General features: G+C 34.6%; 1 protein-coding gene across 2 annotated transcripts; it reads left to right on the forward strand.

Moving 5' to 3' along the window:
• The first annotated feature begins 2,274 nt into the window (after window positions 1-2,274).
• PI15 (peptidase inhibitor 15) lies at window positions 2,275-22,720 on the forward strand. 2 transcript variants are annotated; one of them, XM_087961877.1, is made up of 7 exons: window positions 2,275-2,665; window positions 16,235-16,353; window positions 16,551-16,683; window positions 16,799-16,914; window positions 17,529-18,172; window positions 18,226-19,876; window positions 20,264-22,720. In XM_087961877.1, the coding sequence occupies exons 1-5, from the start codon at window positions 2,393-2,395 to the stop codon at window positions 17,662-17,664; spliced, it is 777 nt and encodes a 258-aa protein (XP_087818003.1). In that variant the 5' UTR covers window positions 2,275-2,392; the 3' UTR covers window positions 17,665-18,172; window positions 18,226-19,876; window positions 20,264-22,720. The 2 variants fall into 2 exon arrangements, with proteins under 2 accessions (XP_087818003.1, XP_026544979.1); XM_026689194.2 differs by having other exon boundaries at window positions 17,529-19,876.
• Window positions 22,721-24,900: the final 2,180 nt, after the last annotated feature.

Consider the following 24,900-nt stretch of genomic DNA (forward strand, 5'->3'; position numbering starts at 1 on the left):
CTCAGGTATGACAGATGCATTGTAGGAGAAGGAGTGGCAGAACCTGGGGGCAGAGTCAAAAGGCGAACCAGCCAACTGCTCTTAATTTCTGCCTTTCCTTATCTAGCACTAAACTAATGCTAATCATTAGTTGGCAAATTCCTGTGCATAGGCATGAGTAGTAATAAATCACAATAATAAATAATAAAGTAATAAATTTGAACTTCATGTATGTTCCTGGTCTTTCATGCCTGACATACATTTATCTTTACAAATTAACATCTGCAGGTTTTTTTGGGTATAAATGGTAAAAATAACGGACTAAAATTTGTGGATGTGATATTTAATATTATTCAACATATGGCATATCAAAGATGGACTAGCAATATCATTAATATTTCACCTAGATTATTAAACATAATAAAATATAAATGTTAAAATGTTAAAAAAGATCTGTGTTCAAATACCAATGTCTAGGCCATCTAATCATTGAAGTACAGCATCATTTATATTAAAAAAAAAAATCAGATACTGGACCAGTATATGCCCTTAGTTTATAGCCAGTCATGATGTGATCTACAGTTTGACTTGAGACCCCACAGACACACTGAGGAGAAGATACTATGCCCCATTTATACAGAGAGTCCCAGCAGATACTTTGTGAGGTGCGAATCCTGTTCAGGATTGTCCATTTCTGACATCTTTTTTGTGGGGTCATTTCTGTATCTTTCTATGTCTGGGAGTTCAACAACCCATTTACTTTCCATTGGGAATCAATGTTAACATTGTTGGGCAGATGTTGTGCAAGTGCCAGTGGGGGTTTCCTAGATTTGACTGTTCCGGCTGAGAAACAGGGAAGGTCAGTTCTCCCGGGAAAAGCTTCATTCCACTGACTTCACAAAATATTCTTCTTCGGAATGTTTGATGGGGCTGATTGGAAATATTTCCTTAGGCTTCCAGACCTGGCACTGCTTCTGTCTACTGTAATACTGAAGGAACTCCAAGCTATAAATCCATGATATGGGATTACTGGCTCTGGGTCACTGTCAACCCTCATAGCCGATGGCCCATTTGTCATGGCGCTGTTTAGTTATGCCCTCAGCTATTTGCATTTTGTGTCAGTGACCTAACCATTCCCTACTTAAAGAATTCCATCCCCACTTCCAGCAAATGCAGACCAGATGTTTCCCTGACCCCCCCTCTTTTTTTTTTTTTTTTTGCTTTCAAGAGTATTCAGCTTCTGTTGCTATTCAGGGGAATGAATTCAGGTGACAAACGCCTTTTTCCAGAGTAACACTTTCTCCATTCTTGCTTCATAGCTGCCTGAATAAAAGCAAACAATTGACAGCAGTGTTCCAAGTGTCAATATGAAACAAATTGCTTTTCTGTTTCTTTAAGGCTCCTGTATTTTTCCATCTGGATTGATGAAAAATAAAATGTGTACCTTATTACTTATAAGTATATAAGTATTAACATCAAGAAATTAAACTATGAAAAAAGAAAGCCGAATGAAAAAAAACCAAAGGAGGAGACAAAAAGTTGAATTTTTCCTTTTTGTAGTCAGGATGAAAGGGGTGTTTGAAACAATATCCCAATATCCTACAGTAAAAGCCCAATCACTGTGTTTTCTGCACAAAACTCCACCCCTAGGGTGCATAAATCTTGAAAAAAGAGTTGCCCTTTGTAGTTTACTATAACATATAAAAGCTGTTAGCAGTTCTGTAGCCAGCAGCTAGAAAGCTTGCAGTTTTCCCCACCCTCTTTCTTTCTCCTTGTAAATTGGTAATAAGATACACTCTTTTTTTTTCCAAGGTTCACACTAGAGCACAGAAGAGAACTGTTTAACTTGGAAGAATAACACTAGGCTTTTTGGTTCTGCAAAGAGGTAAGCCACTGAGCTCAGTTTCTGTTGCATGTCTTTTTACTATTATTATTACAGATCTGATGCTCCTTGAATCAATTGAATGGCAAGAGGAAGATAGTGGTTTCCATGCTCCCCCACTCTCCCTCCCTCCCTCTCTCTCTCTTTCTCCTGTCCTGATTTTTCCTTTGATTATGTCTCTTTAGTTTGAATGCAGAACTTACTCCCAGTGATCAGAACCTTTTTTCAGCTTGAAAATACTGCAATGGATTCTTTTTGTAGCTTTTTGAGCTGTACTAAGATAGTCACATATGTTACAGGACAATTTGTGTGCATGGTTGCTAGGCAACATGAGACATCAAAGCATTTCAATTGACTATTTGCAACCATCATACATTTGTGCTTTGCTGCACACATGAATCTGTTTGGGAGATCAGCTGGGAAACTCAACTGGAAGAAAAGATTTAGTCTGATCCCAATAATATTCTTTAACCTTTTCTCTTCCACAGATCCTCTCTTTTGTCTCCTGCTTTAAAGTAGACAGACCCTAAAATGACAGTCATTTCTGCCATTAGTGGGACTCTCTTAATTAGCATTCTCTGTGAAGCAAGTACACTAGTGTTGCCCAATTCCACTGACCCATTCCTGTCAACTAAAAATTACACTGATGTTGAAGCAGCTTTGAAAACTCATCTGGATTCTTCAAGCCTCCCCAAGGTCAGGAAAAAGCGTTATATCTCACAGAATGATATGATTGCCATTTTGGATTTCCACAATCAGGTCAGAGGCAAAGTGTTCCCACCTGCATCCAACATGGAATACATGGTAAGCAGCCATGTCTTTATTCATTTCCTCATGTCTGAATTTGGAAGGATCTTGCAAATTTAAAAAAAAAGTATAATTTATTTAAGTTTAACATTGCCAAATATTTTTTTTTCATATAAAAACCACGCCAAGAGCTTTTGAAATTACTGTCATAGATTGCATGTGCTGAGTAATTCAGGCCATTTTTTTTCTTCCTCTGTCTATGGTGCAGACATGTCATAAACTAATATACCACTCTAACAGTCTTCTTTGGATATATAATCTGAATGTAGCTAAAGTGCTTGATTAATTCTGTATTTGATTAATCCTGTGTTATATGAAAGCAGAAGTTGACTATGATAATTATTCTGGTTATATAGAAAAATGTAACAAAGTTTTTTAAGGCTACAGTCCTGCATACAGTGATCTCACTGCATATAATGGCCTGTCTGAATCAACATGCAAAGGAGTGAACCATAAATTTTAAAATATGAAAGTATGCATCAAATATTTTTATCACTTGGAGTTCTGAGGAACTCCTCCACTCTGCCTAAAATCTGGCCTTGGTAAGTCTAATATGCATGTTTTTCCCTTTTCCTATGGCCAATTTTTGTTTCTCTTGTTTGTTAATAATTCTGTTAGCTTTCTTGGAACAGTATATCTGTGATATTTTTAATGTCACTTAATATACCATACACATTGAAGTTTATTTTGCACAATTGTCAAATGTATCAAATGTTGATATATAATTAAAAACAGAATGAAATCTTCAATAATATCAAAAAAGGAATAATTGAACCATAATGGTGTCATTATCAAATCAGACAGCGTAAACATTAAAATGACCTGTTCATATAAATGTACAGTATAACAATCATATATATTACCCAGTTTTGGATGATGTTCACTTTCTAATGTTCGATAATAAGTGAAGTATATTAGTAAATTCCTTTTTATTGGAATATAAAAATTATATTCTGAACTGTAGACACCCTTCTGTGGGAGTACCACAAGGTTTGGTTCATTTACCACTACTTTTTCAATAACTACATGAAATTCCCAGAAAGTTTATCCATGGTATTGGATGAAATATCATCCATATATACATGAGTGCATATTGAGCTAGGCTTGAGATGCCATGGAGGTCTTGATTGGTTGCTAAAAGAGCCCAGATGGAATGAATCAGGCAAAATATCAGCACATTGCTTCTGGTCCAGAAAACATCTGTTGTTCTGTGTGCTTCAGTTTCAATTCTGATGGGATGTCACTTCTCCTGAAAGAGCAGATCTATGACTTGGAAGTTCTAGACTCGCAGCTACTGCTGGATTCACAGGGGAATTCAATGGCCAGGGAAAACTTTGCCTGCCTCAGATCATGTGCCAATTATGCTCCTACTTGGAATGATAGCTCCTGACAATAGTAACTTTTCTATGTGCTTTACATTATTTGAAATTACATTTACATTACATTTACCCAAAAAGGCTGCAATTGGTGAAAAATGCAGTGGACTAGAGTTCCCACAACTAGATAAATTACATGCACTACATTACCTTCCATTAGGTTTCCAAGTAAGGTGCTTACATGACTTCACTTCCTGATATATTTGGCAGCACCTCCCTTCCTCCTAGTGGAAACAGTCCATCCTATTTTTTTTTCAGGTGGGAATACTTAGGGGTTCCTCCATATATGAGGTAAAAAAGTGAGGGCTTATAAGTTAACCTTTAAAAAAAATAATCACTACTTATACCCCTCTTCCCAAGGACTGAGTAGCATCTACTTGGCACTGTTTAAGTATTCTGTAAAAACAGAAATTTTCATTGGCATTCAAGGCTGAATTGCTATTATTAAGTTGGACTTGGTGCCATGATTCAATATAGTTAAATTGTTTTATTGTTTTTGTCCTTAGGATTTTATTGCATGTTTGTGTTTTATTTATTTTGTAAACTGTGAGAGTTAAGGTTGATTACAGTAGTATACAAATGCAATGAATATATAAATATGAACCTGTTTGACCATTTCAGACTAATTTGTAGGACTTTACAGGATTATATATAAAAATAAATGTGAGAAAATGTCCTCTGTTATCAGAGATTACACATTTTGAACTAGTAGAGAGTTCTACCTGACCCAGAGCCAAATTATATGCAGGGGAATACTTAGTTGTATCAATATTTACTGCAAATTTTGTGATGGTTAACCTTTAGTGTGTCTGAAATGTAAAATGTTTGTTGTCAATTTGGAGGGCTATTTTTTCTGCAAATTCCATCACATTCTCCTCCAACAAAAAGTATGGTTTGTTTAAATCTTGGTTTGGATGCAGTATATGAATCAGATGGGTTTACTTTTGGAATGGCCTAGACCAGAATGAACCATGTTGTGTTCCAGATTGGCTCCCTAAATTGGATCAGGTGATTCTGCACACTAATTTTTAATTCACGTTAACTCTTTCAGACTACATCTTTTCTTTCAACAATAAAATCCCATAAGCAAAACCTCTAAGTAAAGAACCAGTGGTGGAACTTGGTACTTTCATATGGAGTAAACACATGAAAACATTGAGGGAATAATAGACCAGATGGGAATTAACAACATAAAAATACAAATGGATTTTCCTTAAAAACATTTGAATAAAATTCAAGAAAAATTCAGTGTGCAATGCAATTCTCACTGTGGATTTGTACGCACATTTTGAACTGATAGTATTCTTACATGCTATAAGCTGGTAGTTTACTCTCAATTATTCCATGTACAAACTAATAAGAACTATAGGGCTCTCTCCACAGCAGTGTCTCTAAACCTCTGTAACTTTAAGATGTTTGAACTTCAACTCCCAGAATTCTGTCTGGAGAGGTTGTGAAGCACAGCTATACGATAAGAAATACATTTCACACTTTTGGTTAGTGTGGGTCAACTTCAGTGATTAATATTTTTGGTTTTCTGTGATGAAAGAACACATTAATAAAGGAATTCAGTTACTATTATGAAATAGCAGAATTTCTACTATTGCATTTTCCCCCATCCCATCTGATTGCTCAGTTTCCTTACCTTCCCCACTACATGCTCATAAACTCTAGAATGGGGAGAAATAGCGTGAATGTGATGAAAAAGTACAAGACTCCTCCTATAACAATCCTTTAGAGAAATTGAATTATACGTCAACATTTTGCAACTATTCAGGAGTTATTTCTTAGCTCCATATTGTGATTCACACACAACTGGGATTTTTTATTTCTTTATATGGCCAGCATCTTAAATGCATAATCCTAAAATAACAAAAACAACCATGCATATGCACGCATGCGCACACACACACAATAAAACTCCAAAATACAAATGCACAGTAAGTTAAAAGTAACCATAACACAATAGCCAAGTATGATAATAAATCTACAATACAGCTGCACCTGTTTTGGCCTCAGCTCTTATCCCATCCCAGTACCTGGGGAAAGAATCCTCTTCACAGCTTTCCGGAAAAGCTTTGGGGCCCTCAGGAGGAAAGAAAGAAGCTCAATATAGTGAAAATGTCCACAAATTGGCTATTGCTTGTCATAGATGCCATCTTCAGTGGCAGTTCAAGGATAAAAGATCATGTTAAATGAATTAGCTTTTAATTTTATTTTCCTTTATTGGCAAGCAAGCCTGCATTGCGCTGCAAAAAATAAAAATAAAATAAAAATAATCAGGAACATGAGGCAGTTGATTGGGCCAAACCCCGTGTACTGAGTGCCAAAATCAAACTATCAGCTTCCTTGGATTATTCCTTCTTTTCTTCTTAATCTATGGCTCCCCCAGAAAACTGCCAGAAAAGAGACAGACTGCTTCTGTCCAGAGATTGCACAGCCTTTTGAAATTGGACCAACAAATGCAGGAAATTAAACAGAGGCCTGCATACATGCCTTGAACCACAGATTGCACACTTTTGTCTTAGGCCGTATAAAAGGATTATACAGTCAGTGAAACTATTTACTTTCAAGTTTTTAAAAGGAAGTGAAAGCATTAGCATAGGAATGGGAAAAAATCTGGAAAAGTGCATTTGGAAAAGGTTATTATGACCGAGCATATTAAAATCCAACATACTTCTGAATATGATAATACTTCTTGAGATACTAATATGCCTATTTAACACCCAAAATGAAAGCAATACTGCTTGTCATCTGAGAAAGAAAATATGTAGTTCTGCATATGTGTATGTGTGTACATTTTTGCAAAGTAGTTAGGGAAATGATAGGTGTTTCATTACTTCAGATATAGTTATGTCAATCTGGGGAATAGCGCAATATGCAATTTGCATGTATCTAATGTCGTTCTAAGAGATGGCATTCAGCCTTGAATGTCTTACCCCTTGAGATCACAGCTGAATCAACTGTCCACTTTTAAGACTTAAATCGATAAAAATAGTTCACTTAGTCAGTGAAGTGACTAATGCTGACATCAGAAGCATAAATTTTAAAATAATGCCAATCATTTTAAAGCTACATAATCTAGCACTGACGTTTGTAACTTAATTGCCTGGATAAAAATCAAGATGCTGTCTGGAACTGAGGATGAATTTCTCAACAGCTTAAGTTTGTTTTTATTTTATATGTAAACAAGATTACAAGTCATATCTTTTCTGGAGCATTGACATTTTTTTTAGTTTTAGAAAATGGCCCTTGCACTTCTGGACTATTTACTGTATGTTAGCTCACAGCTTTGAAAAAGTAAAACAATCAATCTCAATATTATAATTATTTTAAATATTTAATTTATCAATCAGTCAAATAGATAGCCAGTGTGGTTCAGTGGTTAAGGTGATAGACTAGGAATGGAAGCCTCAGGGTCATGGAAGCTAACTGGTTAACTAACTGCTTTCTTTCAACACTAGACAAGGGAGTTAAGAAAATCAATCTACTAACCTAAACTGGACTAGTGGGTAGACTGTAGCCCATACTTTCAAGAACAGTTCTTTAATCTTTATCATTCAAATAATAACATAACTTTATGTAGATGAGAAGATAAGCAGCCAAAGTGATCAGTTCAAGTTTTTTGGAATAACGAACATGTTTTAAGAAGTTTTCTTAACAAATGAAGCCAAACCCAGCAGACTTTGGTAGAAAATGAGCTTCCTTAAGGTTCTTTAATTCAGTTTAAACTATCTCTTGCAAATGACGCTAGAGTATTACCTTCTTATTTCATTAATACCAAATGTTAGGTGCAGTAGATAGGAATTGCCTTGCTTATAGTTATTAAGTCTGGAGAGGCCATAAAAGGTACACAAATATTTTTTTGAAAAGAAAATATACAGTGCACCATAGCTGCACTCGAAATCAACTTAGATTTAAGAACTTTGAGTTAGTAGGAAGTTACCAGACATCAGAATGTATTATTTACTATCTAGCTTTGCATTGTATATTTTTACTTTGATGGAAAAAATCATATCAAGTCCAGCCCTTTTGTATCAGATCATCATATCCACCATCTTGTGTGTTTGATCTCCCAATTTTCTATCAACAACACTGTTACAAGAAATGGGTCATTACACCTTCCTAGACACAGTGCTTTAAAGAAGAATATAATGTCATTTGCTAAACATGTCAGTTAATTCTATCTAAAATAAAATATTCACCATTTTTCCCATACTATGAATCTTCTCACCTCTTTTAGAATGGTCTGTCATATTTTTAATAAAGGAACAAAAATAAATGGCTACAATTTCCGATGAATTTTCAGAAACTACAGGAAACATAATTTTAAACTATTTAAAAATATTAATTTATCTTTAAAAACATTTTAAGAAGACACAGTTTTTGTGATAGGCACTGATCAGTCTGAAACTGGGCAAGATTGATTCCTCAAAATGTCTAATTTTCTCCAACATTGAAAATGTATAAGCATATAGTCTTAAAAATGTTTGTAATGGACCCTACCTTCAAACCTTCTGTACTACTCTATTTCCGAGACAGAATTGACTTCATTTTCTCCGAAGGATATTGTGTCTGTGATTTCACCCTCTTCTATGAAAAAAAAATAACAAGAAAAAAGGTTAAAAGCCATTTGTGGTTTTCCCATGACAATTACTGAAAGACAGGAAGCTTCATTTCCCAGTCTTATTTCTGAGTCAGATCAGGGTCAAAGCTGGCAGGCTTATAGGGCCTGAGTTTAATCAAGCAATTCTCCAAAGCATCAAGTATAACATGAACTCAATCTGCAAGGAGATCTCTTGTATTCATATGCACTTGAGTACTGCTGAAATGGCCCCTTGATAAAGTAGTAGTAATATTAAGTTATATTGGTAGCTGTACTCTCATTTTAGGGAATCCAGATTAAGTCTCTACTTCAGATTTTTCACCTGAACACAGAGGTAGGACCACCCAATTTTCTTATTAAAGATTTTCAAATGTCCAAGCACATTCAGCTTCCTTGTGCAGGTTTCTCTTTAGCAGTAGCACTTAGCACTTAGACGTATATACAGCTTCACAGTGCTGTACAGCCTTCTCTAAGTGGTTTACAGAGTCAACATATGGCACCAACAATCTGGGCTCCCATTTTATCCACCTTGGAAGGATGGAAGGCTGAGTCAACCTTGAGCCTGGTGAGATTTGAACTGCCGAAATTCCGGCAGCTGGCAGTCAGCAGAAGTAGCCTGCAGTACTGCACTCTAACCACTGTGCCACCAAGGCAATTTGGAATGAAAGAGATGACTGCATATTGTGATAATTGCACAGAAATATATCTATGCCTCAGGGATTTAAAGAAATATCAGTGCACATCTAACTACAATTAACTTCAATACTCTTATGCTTTGCAAGAGTTGGGAAAAATCTTGTGGGTGTTTTTTGAAGGCAATTATTAATCTAGTAGCAATCCAAAACTATTTCCAACTAAGCCTAACAACTACCAGAATACTATCCCGCAACAACAGCATTTGTAGAGATAATATCCTGGTTGGAGTCTGTACAATTTTTTTGGATTATGTATTCTGACTTTCTTGATCCTGTTAATTAAGAACCTACATTATCTTAGCAGATGGCACACCTGATGAACCTTCAAGCTTTGAAGATAAATCTCATTAGTACTTGGATGAGAGATCACCCAGGAAACAATTACAGACTATGTTAGGAAGGTGATAAAAGACACCAGAAGGTATAAGTGCTAAATGTATCTGCATTTGTTTGCAAATAAAAATATAGCCAGCCACCCATGAAATTTGCCTCAAAGGAGTTGTGTAGCTGTGCATTAGTAGAGTCATGACATCTCATTAGTGATTAGCCTTACAAACACCATGCACCTTTAGTTTACTCCTCAGCAGAGGACATAGTGACAGACACACACAACATAATTTTATTATAATTACTTTCTATTTTTGTATCTCAGTGTAGGAAATGAAATCAAGGTCAGTTCGTTAGTTTAATATCTACTGTTTTGAAAATACATGCAGGAAAAAAGACAAAACCAGAATGCATCTCCCAAAAATAAACAAATAAATGTATTTATTTATTTCACATATCTCTAGGCTGCCTAAGTAATATGTTTTGACCTATAAAAAAACAATAAAATCAACAAAAGTTCAACGTGGAATGTCATTCGGACAGTACAGTAACCAAACTCTCCCTCCCCCATGAGGAGAGATCAAAAGGCCAATCAAACCTCACTAAACCAAGGATTGGGAATCATGTTTTTAGTACTCTTTTAAAAGCTAGTAAGGTGAGAGTGCTCAGAGAAATCCCTGGAGGAATGCTATTCCAGAGCTCGGGTCCACTTCCTGGATCCTACTAGATGCCAGTTCTATCAAATCTTACAGAATGAACAGAAATCATAGGAGCAGGCAGTTCCTCAGATAACTAAGCCCTATTTCATGAGGGCTTTTAAAGATGACAACCAGCACCTTGAACTGTACCTGGAAGCCAATTGGTAATCAGTATAGCACTTTTTTTTAAAAAAAAAAAATTATTTGGGTTTTCACAAAACATAACACAAGTAAAATTTCTTTTTTTGAGAATAGCATGATCCCGGCCAGCTGGGGAGGAGAGATGCGGTTCTCCTCGACCCTGCTGGCAGTCTTCCCCCTCTTCACCACCTCTATGGGATGGCTTAGCCCCGAAACCAGCCAGCTCAGGGCACTCCAGCGGCGAGCACAGATAGAAACTGCGCACAATTGCAGATTTTTGGTCTATCACCGAAGAAGCTCAAACCGGATCTCCCATCAGTGTAGCACTTGAAGCATGAGAATTGTGTGATTTCCCATCATTGCTTGTACTGCTCTAATCTTGACATAGTTTCCCAGTGGTTCTCAGCCACATACAGAGCACATTGTAACAATTTATCTGCAAGATAATCAGATATAGTTTTTATATGGATAACACGGCATCCCCTGGAAAGTTCAGAAAAGTTGAAATGGCAACCGTGACTGCACAATAGAAGTACTTCTCCTTTTAAATGTGCTTTAATTATGAGGTCACGGTCCCTATCTTGACTTTCTGTTACCTCCTCTAGGATATTCCTGTTGGCAGTTTCATTTCAGTGCATATTTAAATTATTAATTTAGATAAGGTTGGTCACCAAGTTCAGCCTGTTTCAAAATAATGGTGTATAAAGCAGTTAGAGCTTTTAATTATGATGGCTTTGTATTTCAGATATCTGCCACAAGTTTAACCAGAAGAGGTTAATTTGTTTTCATTTGCTGGAGAAGGAACAGAGCTACTTTAGGTTCTAATTTTCAGCCTAAATTAGCTTCAAATGGTACAAAGTTAGTATCAAGGCTCCAAAAAGACAAAAACTGGTTTTTTTATGCAAGCCTTTATTTTATATATAATTGCATGATGGGGAAAGGAATTGAGACAAGAAGAAGCCTTGTATTTCAGGGACCTCAAGCCCTGCCTTTGTATTTAATTAGGCCACTGCTGATCAGTCCAATTACACCATTTTGGACAGTAGATAGATGATGCAGATGAAAAGATCCTTAGTTTTACCATTTGGTCCCCATAGTGCTAAATGTTTCCTGCAGCTGTTGTTGATGAATATGATTTATTCACACATCTAGCCTGCTCCATTCTCTGATTCTTAGTGTAATTCAAAACATTGAGTACTTCATCCATCATTTTTATAGCACCGTATTCAATAAGAGTAAATGGAACAGACTAGTAAGTTGATTGCTTATTCTTTAGCCAAACCTCTAACAATCAGTTTCACAGCATTCAGGAAAAGGCGCCATTATTTCTTACAAATAAAAATCGGTCAACCTACTTATTTTCAAGTATTTTTTTTTTTTTAAGGAATTTAGATTGGAAAGCCTCACACTGATTTCCCAGGCATGTTTTATCCACTCTATTTGAAGTTCTTATATTTCTCATACCCCATTTGGTAACAGATAAATGATACATAAACTTACTACTATTAAAACAAAAAAATTGAATTGAATTGAAAATATTCCAGGAGAAAATAAAACACAATGATAAAAGTGCATAAATTCTGTAAAGTGAAAGAAAAAAGGGAAACAAATGCTAGATTACATAGACTTTAATTTGCTCAAGCTGGTCTTTTCTTAAGGAAAATAGGATCTCAGAATAGACCTCAATTAACAATCACAGCCAAGAAACAAGAACAAAACCACAAATATAATATAAATCTTATACTTATTCTGTCTTTGAGTCAGATCTTTAGAAAAACAGTTTCCAAAGTAAGCATGGGCACGCACAGTATATATGTGCATCAAGAACTAGTAGCTTCTTCAATATACAAGAGTAGAATCTATGTAAATGTTCATATTTCTAAAAATCAGACTTGTCCCTGTGTAGTTTTAATAATTTATCAACATCTGTATATGTGTAGACAATTCCATTTTTTTAAAAAAAGATTTCTTCACCCACTCTCTTGACATACATAAACCAAATAATACAATTCATATAGTGACTTTCTGTGCAAGAACAGATCCAATGCAGAACTAAAATTTAATTGAAGATATTAAAGTCACTCAAGCCAATAAATGTGTTAATAATTAAAAATCATAGACCATTTGAGAAATAGGCACTGGAAATGATCTTTTAGTACAAAGTGCTTCCAGTACAATTTTAAAAAGAATTGCCTTGGAACGTTTGCTTCCCCCCCTCCCCCACCAAATCTTCTAAAAATGGTTTGATTTGTTGAATATATACCACATACACATTTATTAATGAAAATTGTTTTTAAAAAATGGTAATCCCAAAATAAATTCTGCAAGGTCTCTTGTGAAATACAAGCATTAGAATTAGGCATATGTTATTACTTTAATACAGTCAGTTTTCCATTAATCTCTCAGTACTAAATGGAGGAAATCTCCACTTTATGAGATGATATATTTATTAAATAAGGAATTCAAATTTTATATAAAAGTATGTAAAATAATCAGTATTTCTTTTTCCACTGCTAATTTACTACCCTTTTGGATATGCTACATCATATCCATCCTAGTTATCCTCATCAGCAAAGGAAATGGATATACACACACACACACACACACACACACACACACACACACACACACACACATATATATAAACATCCACACTATCCAAATGCTTCACTACTAAAGTAATAACTAACATTCCACAAGAGGAGTTGTGGGAACATTATTCAGATGAACACAAATACAGTGCAGCAACCCTGAAAGTCAGAAAAAGAAAACTGATCATTTATACTATTCTAACAAAATAGATATCCCTGCAACTTTATCAATAAGTGCCTGACCACTTAACTCAACTCAACTCACTATAGAACAATGAACACAAACCACCACCATACATCATAAATATATAGACAGAGTCTTAAGACCAGATGACTTCACCTTAGCATGCCAGCTAATTAAAGCCCTACAAAATATCTTATGTAAATCAAAAGACCCAGTAACCCAAGAAGAAACAATAAGAATTATCTACAATATTTAGTACAAGAACTGCAACAGCCACTATGTAGGCCATACAGAAGACTAGCAGAGTGCTTCCATGAACTAGCAATCAGAAGACACCATGAAATCATCTTAATTTCACAACACATGGACAGACTCAACCATAGTTTCAACTGGGAAACTGTGAGTATCCTAGACCAAACTAAATCTAAAATATCAAGGAATTCCTGGAAGCCTGACTCTCAACTCTCAATAGAGATGTAGAGATAAACTGCATTTACATATCATGCAAAAGAAACAATATAAAAACTGAGAAGGAACTGAAAAGACTAGAACACCTCCTCTCCAGTAGCCAACAACCAGATAAGTAGGAAATAAAACTAGACAAAAAGAGGAGACAAATAATACTGAAGACAAATAAATAAGACACTCAAGCAGAAAACCAGGATCTACCAAGGAGAAAGCCACACCCATTAGATATTTACTTCATTTGTGTCTATGTTTTTTCAATACAAGGGTTAGATGAACAAATGCTAGTTCAGTGCTTCTATCACAAGAAATAATGTTTCCTTTTTATTATGCATTGGTGAAAATCTGTATTAAGTACTGTGCTGATTTGTAGGTATCACAATTGAAGGATTCTGAGAAATTAGAATAAATTGAGTGTTGGAAAATGCAGATGATCAGAGAATTAAAAACTCAGTTTCTATTAAGGGAGATCAAAGGGGTTTCACCATGACAGAAATTAAGGAAAACAGTTTGATCTAATCATTTAGGCAAAAGGCTAAAAATCAGGGAGTGATGAGTTTTAGTCCTACCTTAGGCATGAAAGCTATTGGTTCTCTTCCCTATATGGGTTGAAGCAAACTCTAACTGTCTCTCTGCAAAGATTTACCTAGGATTTTTGTTCTGGGCAAGTATTGAACTCTATGATTAAGGAGATCCCTTCATTTGGATGATAACCTCCGCATTTCTTAATTTGATTAATGTGAAATTTCAACTAATAAAGCCAAGGATATGATACATAAATAATCAGTTGTCAAACTTTGTTTCTTTATAATTATTTATTATTGATTCATTTAGGAAACATTTTGACCACATTTAAAATAAAATTAAATGCATTTAAACATAAAATTAATAGATTTCAGTGTAATTTAAGTTCAAGCTATTGCTCCCAGATTAAATTTTATTTAAAGTGCTGCTTTGTCTGAAAGTTGTTTTTAGTAATCATTTCCAAAAATGGCCTTTTTCTCAAAAATCAAACTAAACTTTATTTTACAAAAAATTTATTGGGGAAATAATTTATATTTTTCTGGGTTTAGTTCATTAAGTGCAATTATCCATATGAAGAAAACAATAAACTGAATCAAAAAGACAAGACCCATTAAAAATTGGCATATAGAACAAAGGAGATGGAGATCCAATTATATTAGCATCATGAGCAAACACTCATTGGGTGGCTGTGAACATCTATTTCTGAATTTTGGTTTTCTCTATGTAAAACTGGAACAGTAGTAAAAAATCAAGGGTTAATTATTGCAAAGTTTTTGAATAAGAAAGCTCAGTACTAGAAGGGGTGACTTTGGTGGTGCAGTGGTTAGAGTGCAGTACTGCAGACCACTTCTGCTGATTGCTGGCTGACTGCAATTTGGCAGTTTGAATTTCACAGTGTCAAGGTTGACTCAGCCTTCCATCCTTGCGAGGTGGATAAAATGAGGACCCATATTGTTGGGGCAAGAAGGTGATGCTGTAAACCATTTAGAAAGGACTGTAAAGCACTATGAAGTGGTATATAGGTCTAAGCGCTATTGCTATTTCCAAACCAACTTAAGCCCAAATAGTCTCAATATAAATTCTTTTTTATAACATTTTTGCCATAAGTGGAACTGTGAATCAAGAAGAATGATGGTTCATATAGAAAAAAATGATCCTGGCCCAGTGACCCCTTTTCTGTAGCAGCTGACCACTGATACCTAACAGGGATATTTTTAGAGTGAAGCGTATAGTGTTCAAGAACTACACCATACATCTTAATGCTTCCTATGAGGATTCTTCAAGGTGAACAGTAAGGGCAGATACATTGTTGTCCTGTTTAATACCTCCATAATATCATTGGTCTTTTTCCAAGTTTTTTATGCTTCAAATATCCAGTTCTTTCTCACCATTATTACAAGGTTGATAGAAATACAGAATCTTCAAAATCCATGTTTGATTAGAAATTTCTTAAGTCAGTCAAGGATTGTTAGGATACTATGCTAATGCTTGGAAGAAAGACTATTTGTTAACTAGATAGAAGTTGTGAGATTTTTTTTGGTCAATGTAAAGAGTTCTTCATTTAAGTTTACTTGAAGTTAATATTGGTGATGTGGAGAAACTGGAAGAGGCGCAAAACACTCAATATCCATGTTTCCGGTATGAATTGGACTAGTCAGTTGCCTTCATACAGAGCAGTATGCAGCTTGAAAGATGGGCAGAATAAAATTAAATAAACAGTCTTCAAAAGTGTAACTTTCTAATAAATTGCCTAGGATCGAAGCTCAGCCAATTCATAATATTTGATCAGTTCATCAAACTGGACAAAGAAACATGGAAGAACTGACTAACTAGGTTTTTGGGTAGTCTGCCACCAAATCTGCAATAGCATAATTTGATCATTATATGATTCAATCCACTTCATATTTCTGAACGCCTTTTCAATATTTAGGATAAATAAAAGTATTATATTTTCTCAGGTCTGGGATGATAATCTAGCTAAATCTGCAGAAGCTTGGGCAGCTACCTGCATTTGGGACCATGGGCCTTCTTACTTGTTGAGATTTCTGGGACAAAATTTATCTGTACGGACTGGAAGGTAATTAAATTTCATATATATTTGTTTCAAGTCACTAATCTTCAAGCATCTTTTATTCTGCAAATGTATGAGAATGAAGTAATTTACAAAAAATAAACAAATAAATTATACACACCCACACACCCACACCCACGCACACACACAAGTAATATTGAACATTCAAAAATACCAATTTATCTTATTTTAATTTTACTCAGATATCGATCCATTCTCCAGTTGGTGCAGCCCTGGTATGATGAAGTGAAAGACTATGCCTTTCCATATCCTCAGGACTGCAATCCAAGGTGCCCAATGAGATGCTACGGGCCCATGTGCACACATTATACTCAGGTGATATAGGTTCGGTTTTCTTGTATCATTCTTCAGTTCAAAGCTTATGTCTATATGATAAGTATGTTGCTTTTCAGGCTGGACTTTTAACAAATAAATCCTACTATTTCTTTAGATGGTTTGGGCCACTTCCAACAGAATAGGCTGTGCAATCCACACGTGCCATAATATGAATGTCTGGGGAGCAGTTTGGAGCCGAGCTATTTTTTTGGTATGCAACTATGCCCCAAAGTAAGTTTCTCTGTTTTCATTTAATCTATTGTTGCATATTGTCTCAGCACACAAGCCATCATTGTAACTCATTTTCTAATTCATCCATGTTATATCTATAAAGTTATAGGTTGAATATGTTGGTATTCTATAAAAGTAAATCAGGGGAGTTATAATTCAATCTAGCAAAGAAATATAAGATTTCCCTGTTGTTAAACCTTATATCACGTTTTTAAATGACTGTAGCAAAAGGGGTAAAGAATTGTCATCAGGAAAAATACTTAACATTTTACAAAATTGGTAGCAAAAAGTATTGAATTTTAAGAACATGTGATTTGGTTATAAACAATCTACAATCCCTGAATTTTATTTCTTAAATCAGCTAAACATAGGAGGGATCTCAGTCTATTTATATTGTAACTTGTCTTCTCATGAGATTTTTCTAGTTCTACCCATAAATATCTAGTCCTATGTCCATAGAATTGGGACTAAAAATGTAAATGAATTCAAATATCTTGGATAAAGGTAGACAGACTCTGCTATGCAGATTACATATGAAAAAATTATATTTTATGTCATTTAATAAAGATGTTATGAAATGATATTAAGTACATTATTGTTTTTTCCCTCCTTAGGGGAAATTGGATAGGAGAAGCACCATATAAAGTTGGCGTGCCATGTTCTGCTTGCCCGCCCATTTATGGAGGATCATGCACTAACAATCTTTGCTTTCCTGGAGTGACATCAAACTACTTATATTGGTTTAAATAAACGGTACAATTGTTCTAATGAAATGCATACAGTATGTAACAAAATCTTGTATATTTAAGTTTGCATATATTGTATATATAATGTATTGATTCATTAATATTATTATGGACTTTATGTAATAATATGAAGATTAGTTTTTTAAGGATATAATGTATGTTTAAATATTTCCCTTTAAGTGACAAAGTTACCCTTTTGGACCACTGATAGCTACAGATTAATAATGTGCCTTAAACAACAAAGGCAAGGAAAATTGGAATAGGAATTAAAGTGATTAATTTTAGACCCTTGAAGGCCTTAAAGGAATGTATCTTCAAATATTTCATATTTATAGGTCTGGATACAAGATGAACTCTAGATTATTATATCTAATCCTTTGAGTTTTACTTGTGTGCATATGTATGTGTTTTACAAAAATCAGGAAGCAAAATATATCCTGGCTACAAATTGAAAGTTTTATATAACTCAAATTGCTAGAATTGTGATACAAAGAAATATGGGATATTTCTTTGTATCACTATTTAGAATGAGCAAAGTTACGATATTTTTGAAAAATATGCCCAGCCAACTGTAATTTTATAAAAGAACATAAATTTCTCCAGAAAATTTAACAGAAGAAAAAAAAAAAACCCTGAAATTATAATGGTGTATATTTGTATAGCTTTATCCGCACAGCTAGTGAGCAAAAAAAGTCCAAACTTATTCCTTTACTTAAAAATATGTGTGCAATTGTGGCAAAATTCTGTGGACTAACTTTAGTTTTGTATTTAGAAATATTTAGTTATGTTGCTATAGTTGAACAAAGTCCTAAGTCAAAGCCATGTGATTATCATCTGAGGGTCACAAACAGTCTTCTTCCTGTTTGTGATATTTGAGGCGACTATTGTTTCTGGGTTTTGCATTGTGAACTACTTGACTCTTATCAATGATATTCTTTGTAGATAGAGTGGAGCAGATAGGTGCTGCCATGCTAATGTGGATCCCAGGTTCATTAGAGGATGTACAATAATATCAGACAGTGAATTGTTTAGTTTTGATGAAGTTAGGTTTATTATTAGCTGGATATTCAACACGGGCCGGACTGTAATAATTATGCACTCTTCTATCCACATATAAGCTAACATTAATTTAGAGTCAAAGATATTGCTTCTAAATGGAGAAAGAATATTAGTTTGCTTTACAGTAACCAAAAACTTACCCAGCACTAAAATAGTGACTGGATAGCAATTATACTGTAGAACTGAGCTTCTGTGGGGTACATGATGTTCCACTAACTATATTCCATAGCTCATTGGCAAAAAGATAGTCAATAAATAGTTGTGTAACATTACAAGTAAATCTTATAACCCGTTGACCTCTCATCACCGTCAAAGTAGCAAGGGACTCATCCTGCCATAGGGAAAAAACTCTTGGGTCCTGTATGATTTTAGTTTGTGGAATATAACCCTTTCTAGGTAGTAGAAGGAGTGGTGAGCAAAAAAAATTGCTATATATTTAATTTTTTTTAAAAAAAGGAGTGACATTTAAAGTGCAATCACTTTCAGAAGTAGTATAGTATGCTTTCTGAACAGTAATTGTACATACCTAATTCTGTATTGCAACTGAAATTATTACAAAGAATATACATGCATTTATATTTTAGTGATAATTATTCTTCTACATTGATATAAATTTATGCAATATTATCTTTTAATATAACTCAGACCACAAAACTTTACTACAAAACTGGTGCATATGACTTTTTATAATATACAACATGGTGCTACTCTAGGGCAAAATCCTGGCTCTGTTGAAAACAATGTCCATTTTTTTCATTTTTCAGAGAAACTGGTTTATCTACCTATGCATTATAAACACACTGTTAATTGAAACAAATACAACATAAGCTATTTCATACGAGCAGCTTCTTAAAACAGGCAGCAGGAACTTTCTTCATAGACCTAAAGGACTTTCATTGTTCAGAAACTGACTTTTCTATCTTAATTCTATAATGAAGTTATTAAATTACCTATATGGTTAACCCAAAATCACATAATATTTATCAGCTATGTTGGCTTCTGCCAAAGATGGTTAAACCGCATTTCCTAGAAGTTTAGGATTTCTCAGTGAAAAAAATTAGTAATGACAGAGAAGCATTTAAGGAAGGAATTTGATTACTGTCAACTATTACTGGTCTTCATCTGAGTTGTAAAATATATCTTGGTTATATTCTAAGGCAGTGATCCCCAACCTTTTTGACGCCGCGGCCCGGTACCGGCATCAGCTGGGCGCCGCGGCCTGGTACCGGCATCAACTGGGCGGCGCCATCTTTTTGACGAAAAAGTGCTTCCGGTGACCTCACCGGAAGCACTTTTGTCAAAAAAGCGCATGCGCTTCGGTGAGCTTTTCGGGTAGAAATGGCTTTCTATCCGGAAAAGCTCACCGAGCTACTAAGCGCCGCCATCTTTTTGATGAAAAAGTGCTTCCGGTGAGCTTTCTACCCGAAAAGCTCACCGGAAGCACTTTCCAAAAAGATGGCGGCGCACAACCAGCGGCCCGGTAAGACTTGTTCCGCGGACCGGTACTGGTCCGCGGACTGGCGGTTGGGGACCCCTGTTCTAAGGTACACAGATCTAGTTTGTAGGAGTGGCAAAACTTAACATGTCTGGATGATGAGTCATACTTATCACCTTTTGGCAGATGTAAATGTTGCCTGGCAGATACATCTGGGTTCCTTGGTAAACAAAAATATGTGGAAAATATTCTTTGAGTTTACAAAGTTTGAAAACTGCCAGTTTACATCAAAGGAAGGCTGGAAAATGCTCATTTTCTTACATAGCCAGTAATGTCAATGGGTGCTTAATCAAGTAGCTCAGCCTTAAGCTAGATTAAATTGTGCTGATTAAATTACTGTGGCCTTAGACAATCCTATAGTAGATATCTGAACCATCCAGTCACTATTTTTTTCAGCCAATGTACAAAGTCCCAATTTGGAAAGTGTAAATTTGGCCAATATGTGAAGACATTTTAAAAGGAAAATTAAAATTCTCTCAAAAAAGACAAGATATTTGTTACTGGGTCTGTGGCCCATTTTCTGATTCCAGCAGAACTGCTAGTCTCTCAGTATTTTTTCTTCTTCCTGCACTTGGAAGTGCAGGGTCTAGTTTTGATCCACTGGTTGTGACAGGCATTGACAGAATGACTTGCACCTGAACCTGATGTGCCAGGCTGATGGTCCAAAGGGGGATGGTCCAAAGCCAGCCAGTTGGATTTTATGCCTAAGAAAAAAACTCATGATCTCCTAGTTTATAGCTTGGTGCCTTAACCACTAGACCAAAATGTGTTGGTATATTGTCATACCAATTTAACTCTGAAGCTGGTGCTATATTATATAACTAAGGTGCTACATTACTTTATCAATTATCTTGTACATTTCAGTTACTCAAAAATAAGGCAAGCTGGCTTTAATGACATTTAAGTGGTTTAACAATAGCAGCAGAGCTGACCTACAACAGTGAGCTAAGATTATGACATTAATCTTTTGACCAAAGTGCTCATTGATATGGTTATCAATCAATTGTTTAAAGTTAGTGTACATTGCAGAGTGTCATTTCAATATGTTTATACAAAAGTGTAACAGTCTTGGTTGCGATGAGCTTAAATACACATATACAGTAAGAATTTAGAATAATAATTTTAAAAAAATGGATGTGCACTGAATTCAAAGCATAACCAAAAGTCAAAAATAGAAACAAAACTTCATTAAACAAGGTGCCAAGAAATCAATCCTCTATATATCTCACCACAGATATTACTGCACCAAGGAACTTATGCAAGCAAATAGCTTTTCATGTGGCAATCTAAGATATTTCACTCATGAAGTCTGAACTCATGAAGTAATATATCAAAATGTATGAAACTTAAGTTTTAAAAGTAACTTGTGGATCTAATAGATACACATTTGTAAATATGTATATCACAGAAGTCCAGCCATCAGAAAGCTCAGAATGACTTTACTTGCATATATGCACACTGTAGAAAAACAATAGTTTGCTGCTGTATAAGCAGGCTTGATTAGCACACGAATGCAACTTAAGTGATAACATACTAGGCAATTGTTGCTGTTGATAGTAAAAAGATTAGTATCTCTTTTTTTCCTTTCTGATTGGAACACAGTGCTATGCTTCCCTTAATGCAGACATCTCCAAAGTTGGCAACTTTAAGACTTATGGACTTCAACTCCACAAGTCTTAAAGTTGCCAAGTTTGTGGACCCCTGCCTTAATGGGATGAGTTTTCAGCTGAAGAAGAGGTGGGCTAATCCTTCCTCTAAACCAGTGTTTCTCAATCTTGCAGGGTGAAGATTTCTGGGTTTCAACTTTCAGAATTCCCAATCAGCATGGCTGTCTAGGGAAATCTGAAAGTTGAAATTCACATAGCTTAAAGTTGCCAACGTTGAGAAACACTGGTCTAAACTTTCCCTCCATGCTGTTCTATCGTATTAAAGAAGATTTAGAGAGCAGGCCAGGTAGTACAGGAAGGAAAAGAGAGGAAAAAATCCTATTAAGCTAGTGGAAATTTACTAGTGATATATTATACACCACTCTTTATATTATTAGAAAAGTAACTGTAAATTATCCTCGAATAGCTACAAGGAAGACAAGATGCATTTTCTTCCATTTTTAGCTAGCTACAGTTTATCACTTTGAACTGAAAACTAAAATTAGTCTGATTTACTTGAGCAACCTGAAATTGCCTTTATTTCACAAATCATAGTTAAAACTAATATTTATACATTATGTTTAATTAAAATGGAGTAAATGTCTATGCCTTTTATTTTTGTCCATTTATGAGACGAATGAAAAGTCATCTTACGCACAACAATGAGATAGGTAATTTGAAGAATGCACAAGACCTAGGCTCATTTGCCCATTGCTAAATCATAGCTTAGTGTTATATTTGAAAACAGCTAATATCTAAAAGATTGTGAGATCAACTTTCCAACTTGTAATATGATATTGTTATTATCTGGAATCAGCAATTAATGTATTTATAAAATAAAACAACCAATTTTTCTTCTGTGTTTGGCTTATTTTTGTGGTTTGTTTGCCTGAAATTATAGTTCATTGTCTGACTAGGTGTCATAACAGGTAAATTTACTTTTTCATATCATTATAGCTATATTACAGACTGCAATAAACATTACACTATTCCTGTAGTAACACAAACATAATTTTGCTTGAGAACATTTAAATAACATTTAAATAAAAAAAACCCAAAGTAAGAATTCTTTTTTCCTCTCTCTTTATCAAAACTTGGAATTTGTTTTGATATTATATATTTCTAAATACAGAAATTAGTATGTGTGCATGATCCTGAGTTCTTTAAAAAAAACACCTTAGCAGCATTTCCCATTACACATTCCCAAGAAATAACCATCTGATATTGCCTTCGGTATCTTTTGGGAGTCTGGCAAAGACTTTTTATTTTCCTTAGTCCTTTGATCATTATGGTTCCTATGTTACTATTCAAAGTAATTCTATAAATGTAACATTTTTAGATTTTCTTTTTAAGGTTTTGGTATTATTTCAATGCTATTTTAAATTATAATTGACTAGTTTGCTTGCTATTTGATTTTTATTGATTTTCTTATTCCCATTATTATATGACACCTTAAAACTATTTGGTCAGAGGAAAACCTGATCCTAGAAATAAATATATAGAGTAATGCTTTGCTTCGTAAGTAAGACTTTCTGGCAAGTTCTAGTAATATTAATGCTAATAAGAAACTGAATAATCCTCAGTACTTTCATCACTTTTTCCTTGATACTTCTCAGCCAGAAACACCACTTTTGCATTAGGACCCACTGACGAAAGCCAGCATAGCACTGACTTGCTGGGAATTTGACCTTTCTCCCCAAAGTAATAAATCTAGTTTGGAAAAAAAAACCTGCTTGTTTTAGAATTGTTATCGTTTGCCTGATTGCATATAATCTTACTGAACAACTCTAGTATATTATTTGTTTTCATATAGATGACATAATTTTGAAAGAAGCCAACAGTAATGATCAAATATTCATCACTAATGATAATGTTCCCATTGCGAAGAACAACTAACTGGGGAGGGAGAATGTTTTCTGATTATACAAACCAGTCCCATTTCACAATTCAGCAGTAAATGGTTGCTTCTATGTATTAGTTAAATAGAAACAGTTGCTATTAGGAAAGGACTCCATGAGCTTGAATAGTCTTCATATGAATTAACAAGCTAAAATTAAATCAAATTTTTACTGTGTAGTAAGTTCATGACAGATAATACTTTGAGAAAAACTGTAAACCTAATTATATCCAAACAAAAGGCACTATCTTAGTTAACAGTCTTAAGTTGTAGCACCAGAAGCAACATCCAAGGAAGCATACAAAAAACAACAGGTTGCATAATCTAAACAACATTAACATTTTTAGAATCTACATTATAATATATTTATTAGGCAAGATCAAAGAGATCAAATAGTGTATATGCTGCAGTAACCAAAACTTTACATCAATTAACAACACTTGGAAAGATGTTTCACAAAAGCATCAAAAAGAAGAACTATATAGTAGTTTCCACCAAAATTCAGAATGAAGAAAGACTCAGCAGATTACCATCAAACTGTTTTAGGGAATTTGTGGGCATTTATGGTATAAATGACTCAAAATGGATGCTTTAAATAGACTTGACAAATAACTTGGAGCTACTGAAACTAAAACAGAACTGGCTTAATTTCTCAATTGAAACTTCTATTTGCATATTTTGCAGCAACTGCATTTTTGATCATTTCCGATGTACAACCAAAGACATTAGCGTAGATGGAATTATTATTATGGAACATCAGCAAGCTATGAATCTTGTCATTCAGAGGAAGTCTTGGTAACATAAGACTCAATCTACTGATTCTGTCTTAGCTTGAAATCGGAGTTTGAATAACATCTTTTCTGACAAACATTTATTAAAAGATATAACCTTTCATATGCTACATTTCATTTAAACAGATGCATAATCAGATGCATACTATCAAACATATAATATCAGTTTGAGCTGAAACAGGATTGCTTCATAGTAAATCCAATAGATTTGAATCCATTCTGATCAAATCAATTTGTATCTGAATTCTCAAACATCCAATATCTTAAACTTTCCTAGCATCACAGCAACTGTAGAATAGTACATTGTATTAGATTTTCTCCAAGGATTCCCATTTCTCTAGTGATACTTTCT

The sequence above is a fragment of the Notechis scutatus genome, chromosome 3, assembly GCF_049901735.1.
Source record: "Notechis scutatus isolate UNSWTSFEM ecotype Mainland chromosome 3, rNotScu1.2, whole genome shotgun sequence".
In the NCBI taxonomy this organism is placed as follows: Eukaryota; Metazoa; Chordata; class Lepidosauria; order Squamata; family Elapidae; genus Notechis; species Notechis scutatus.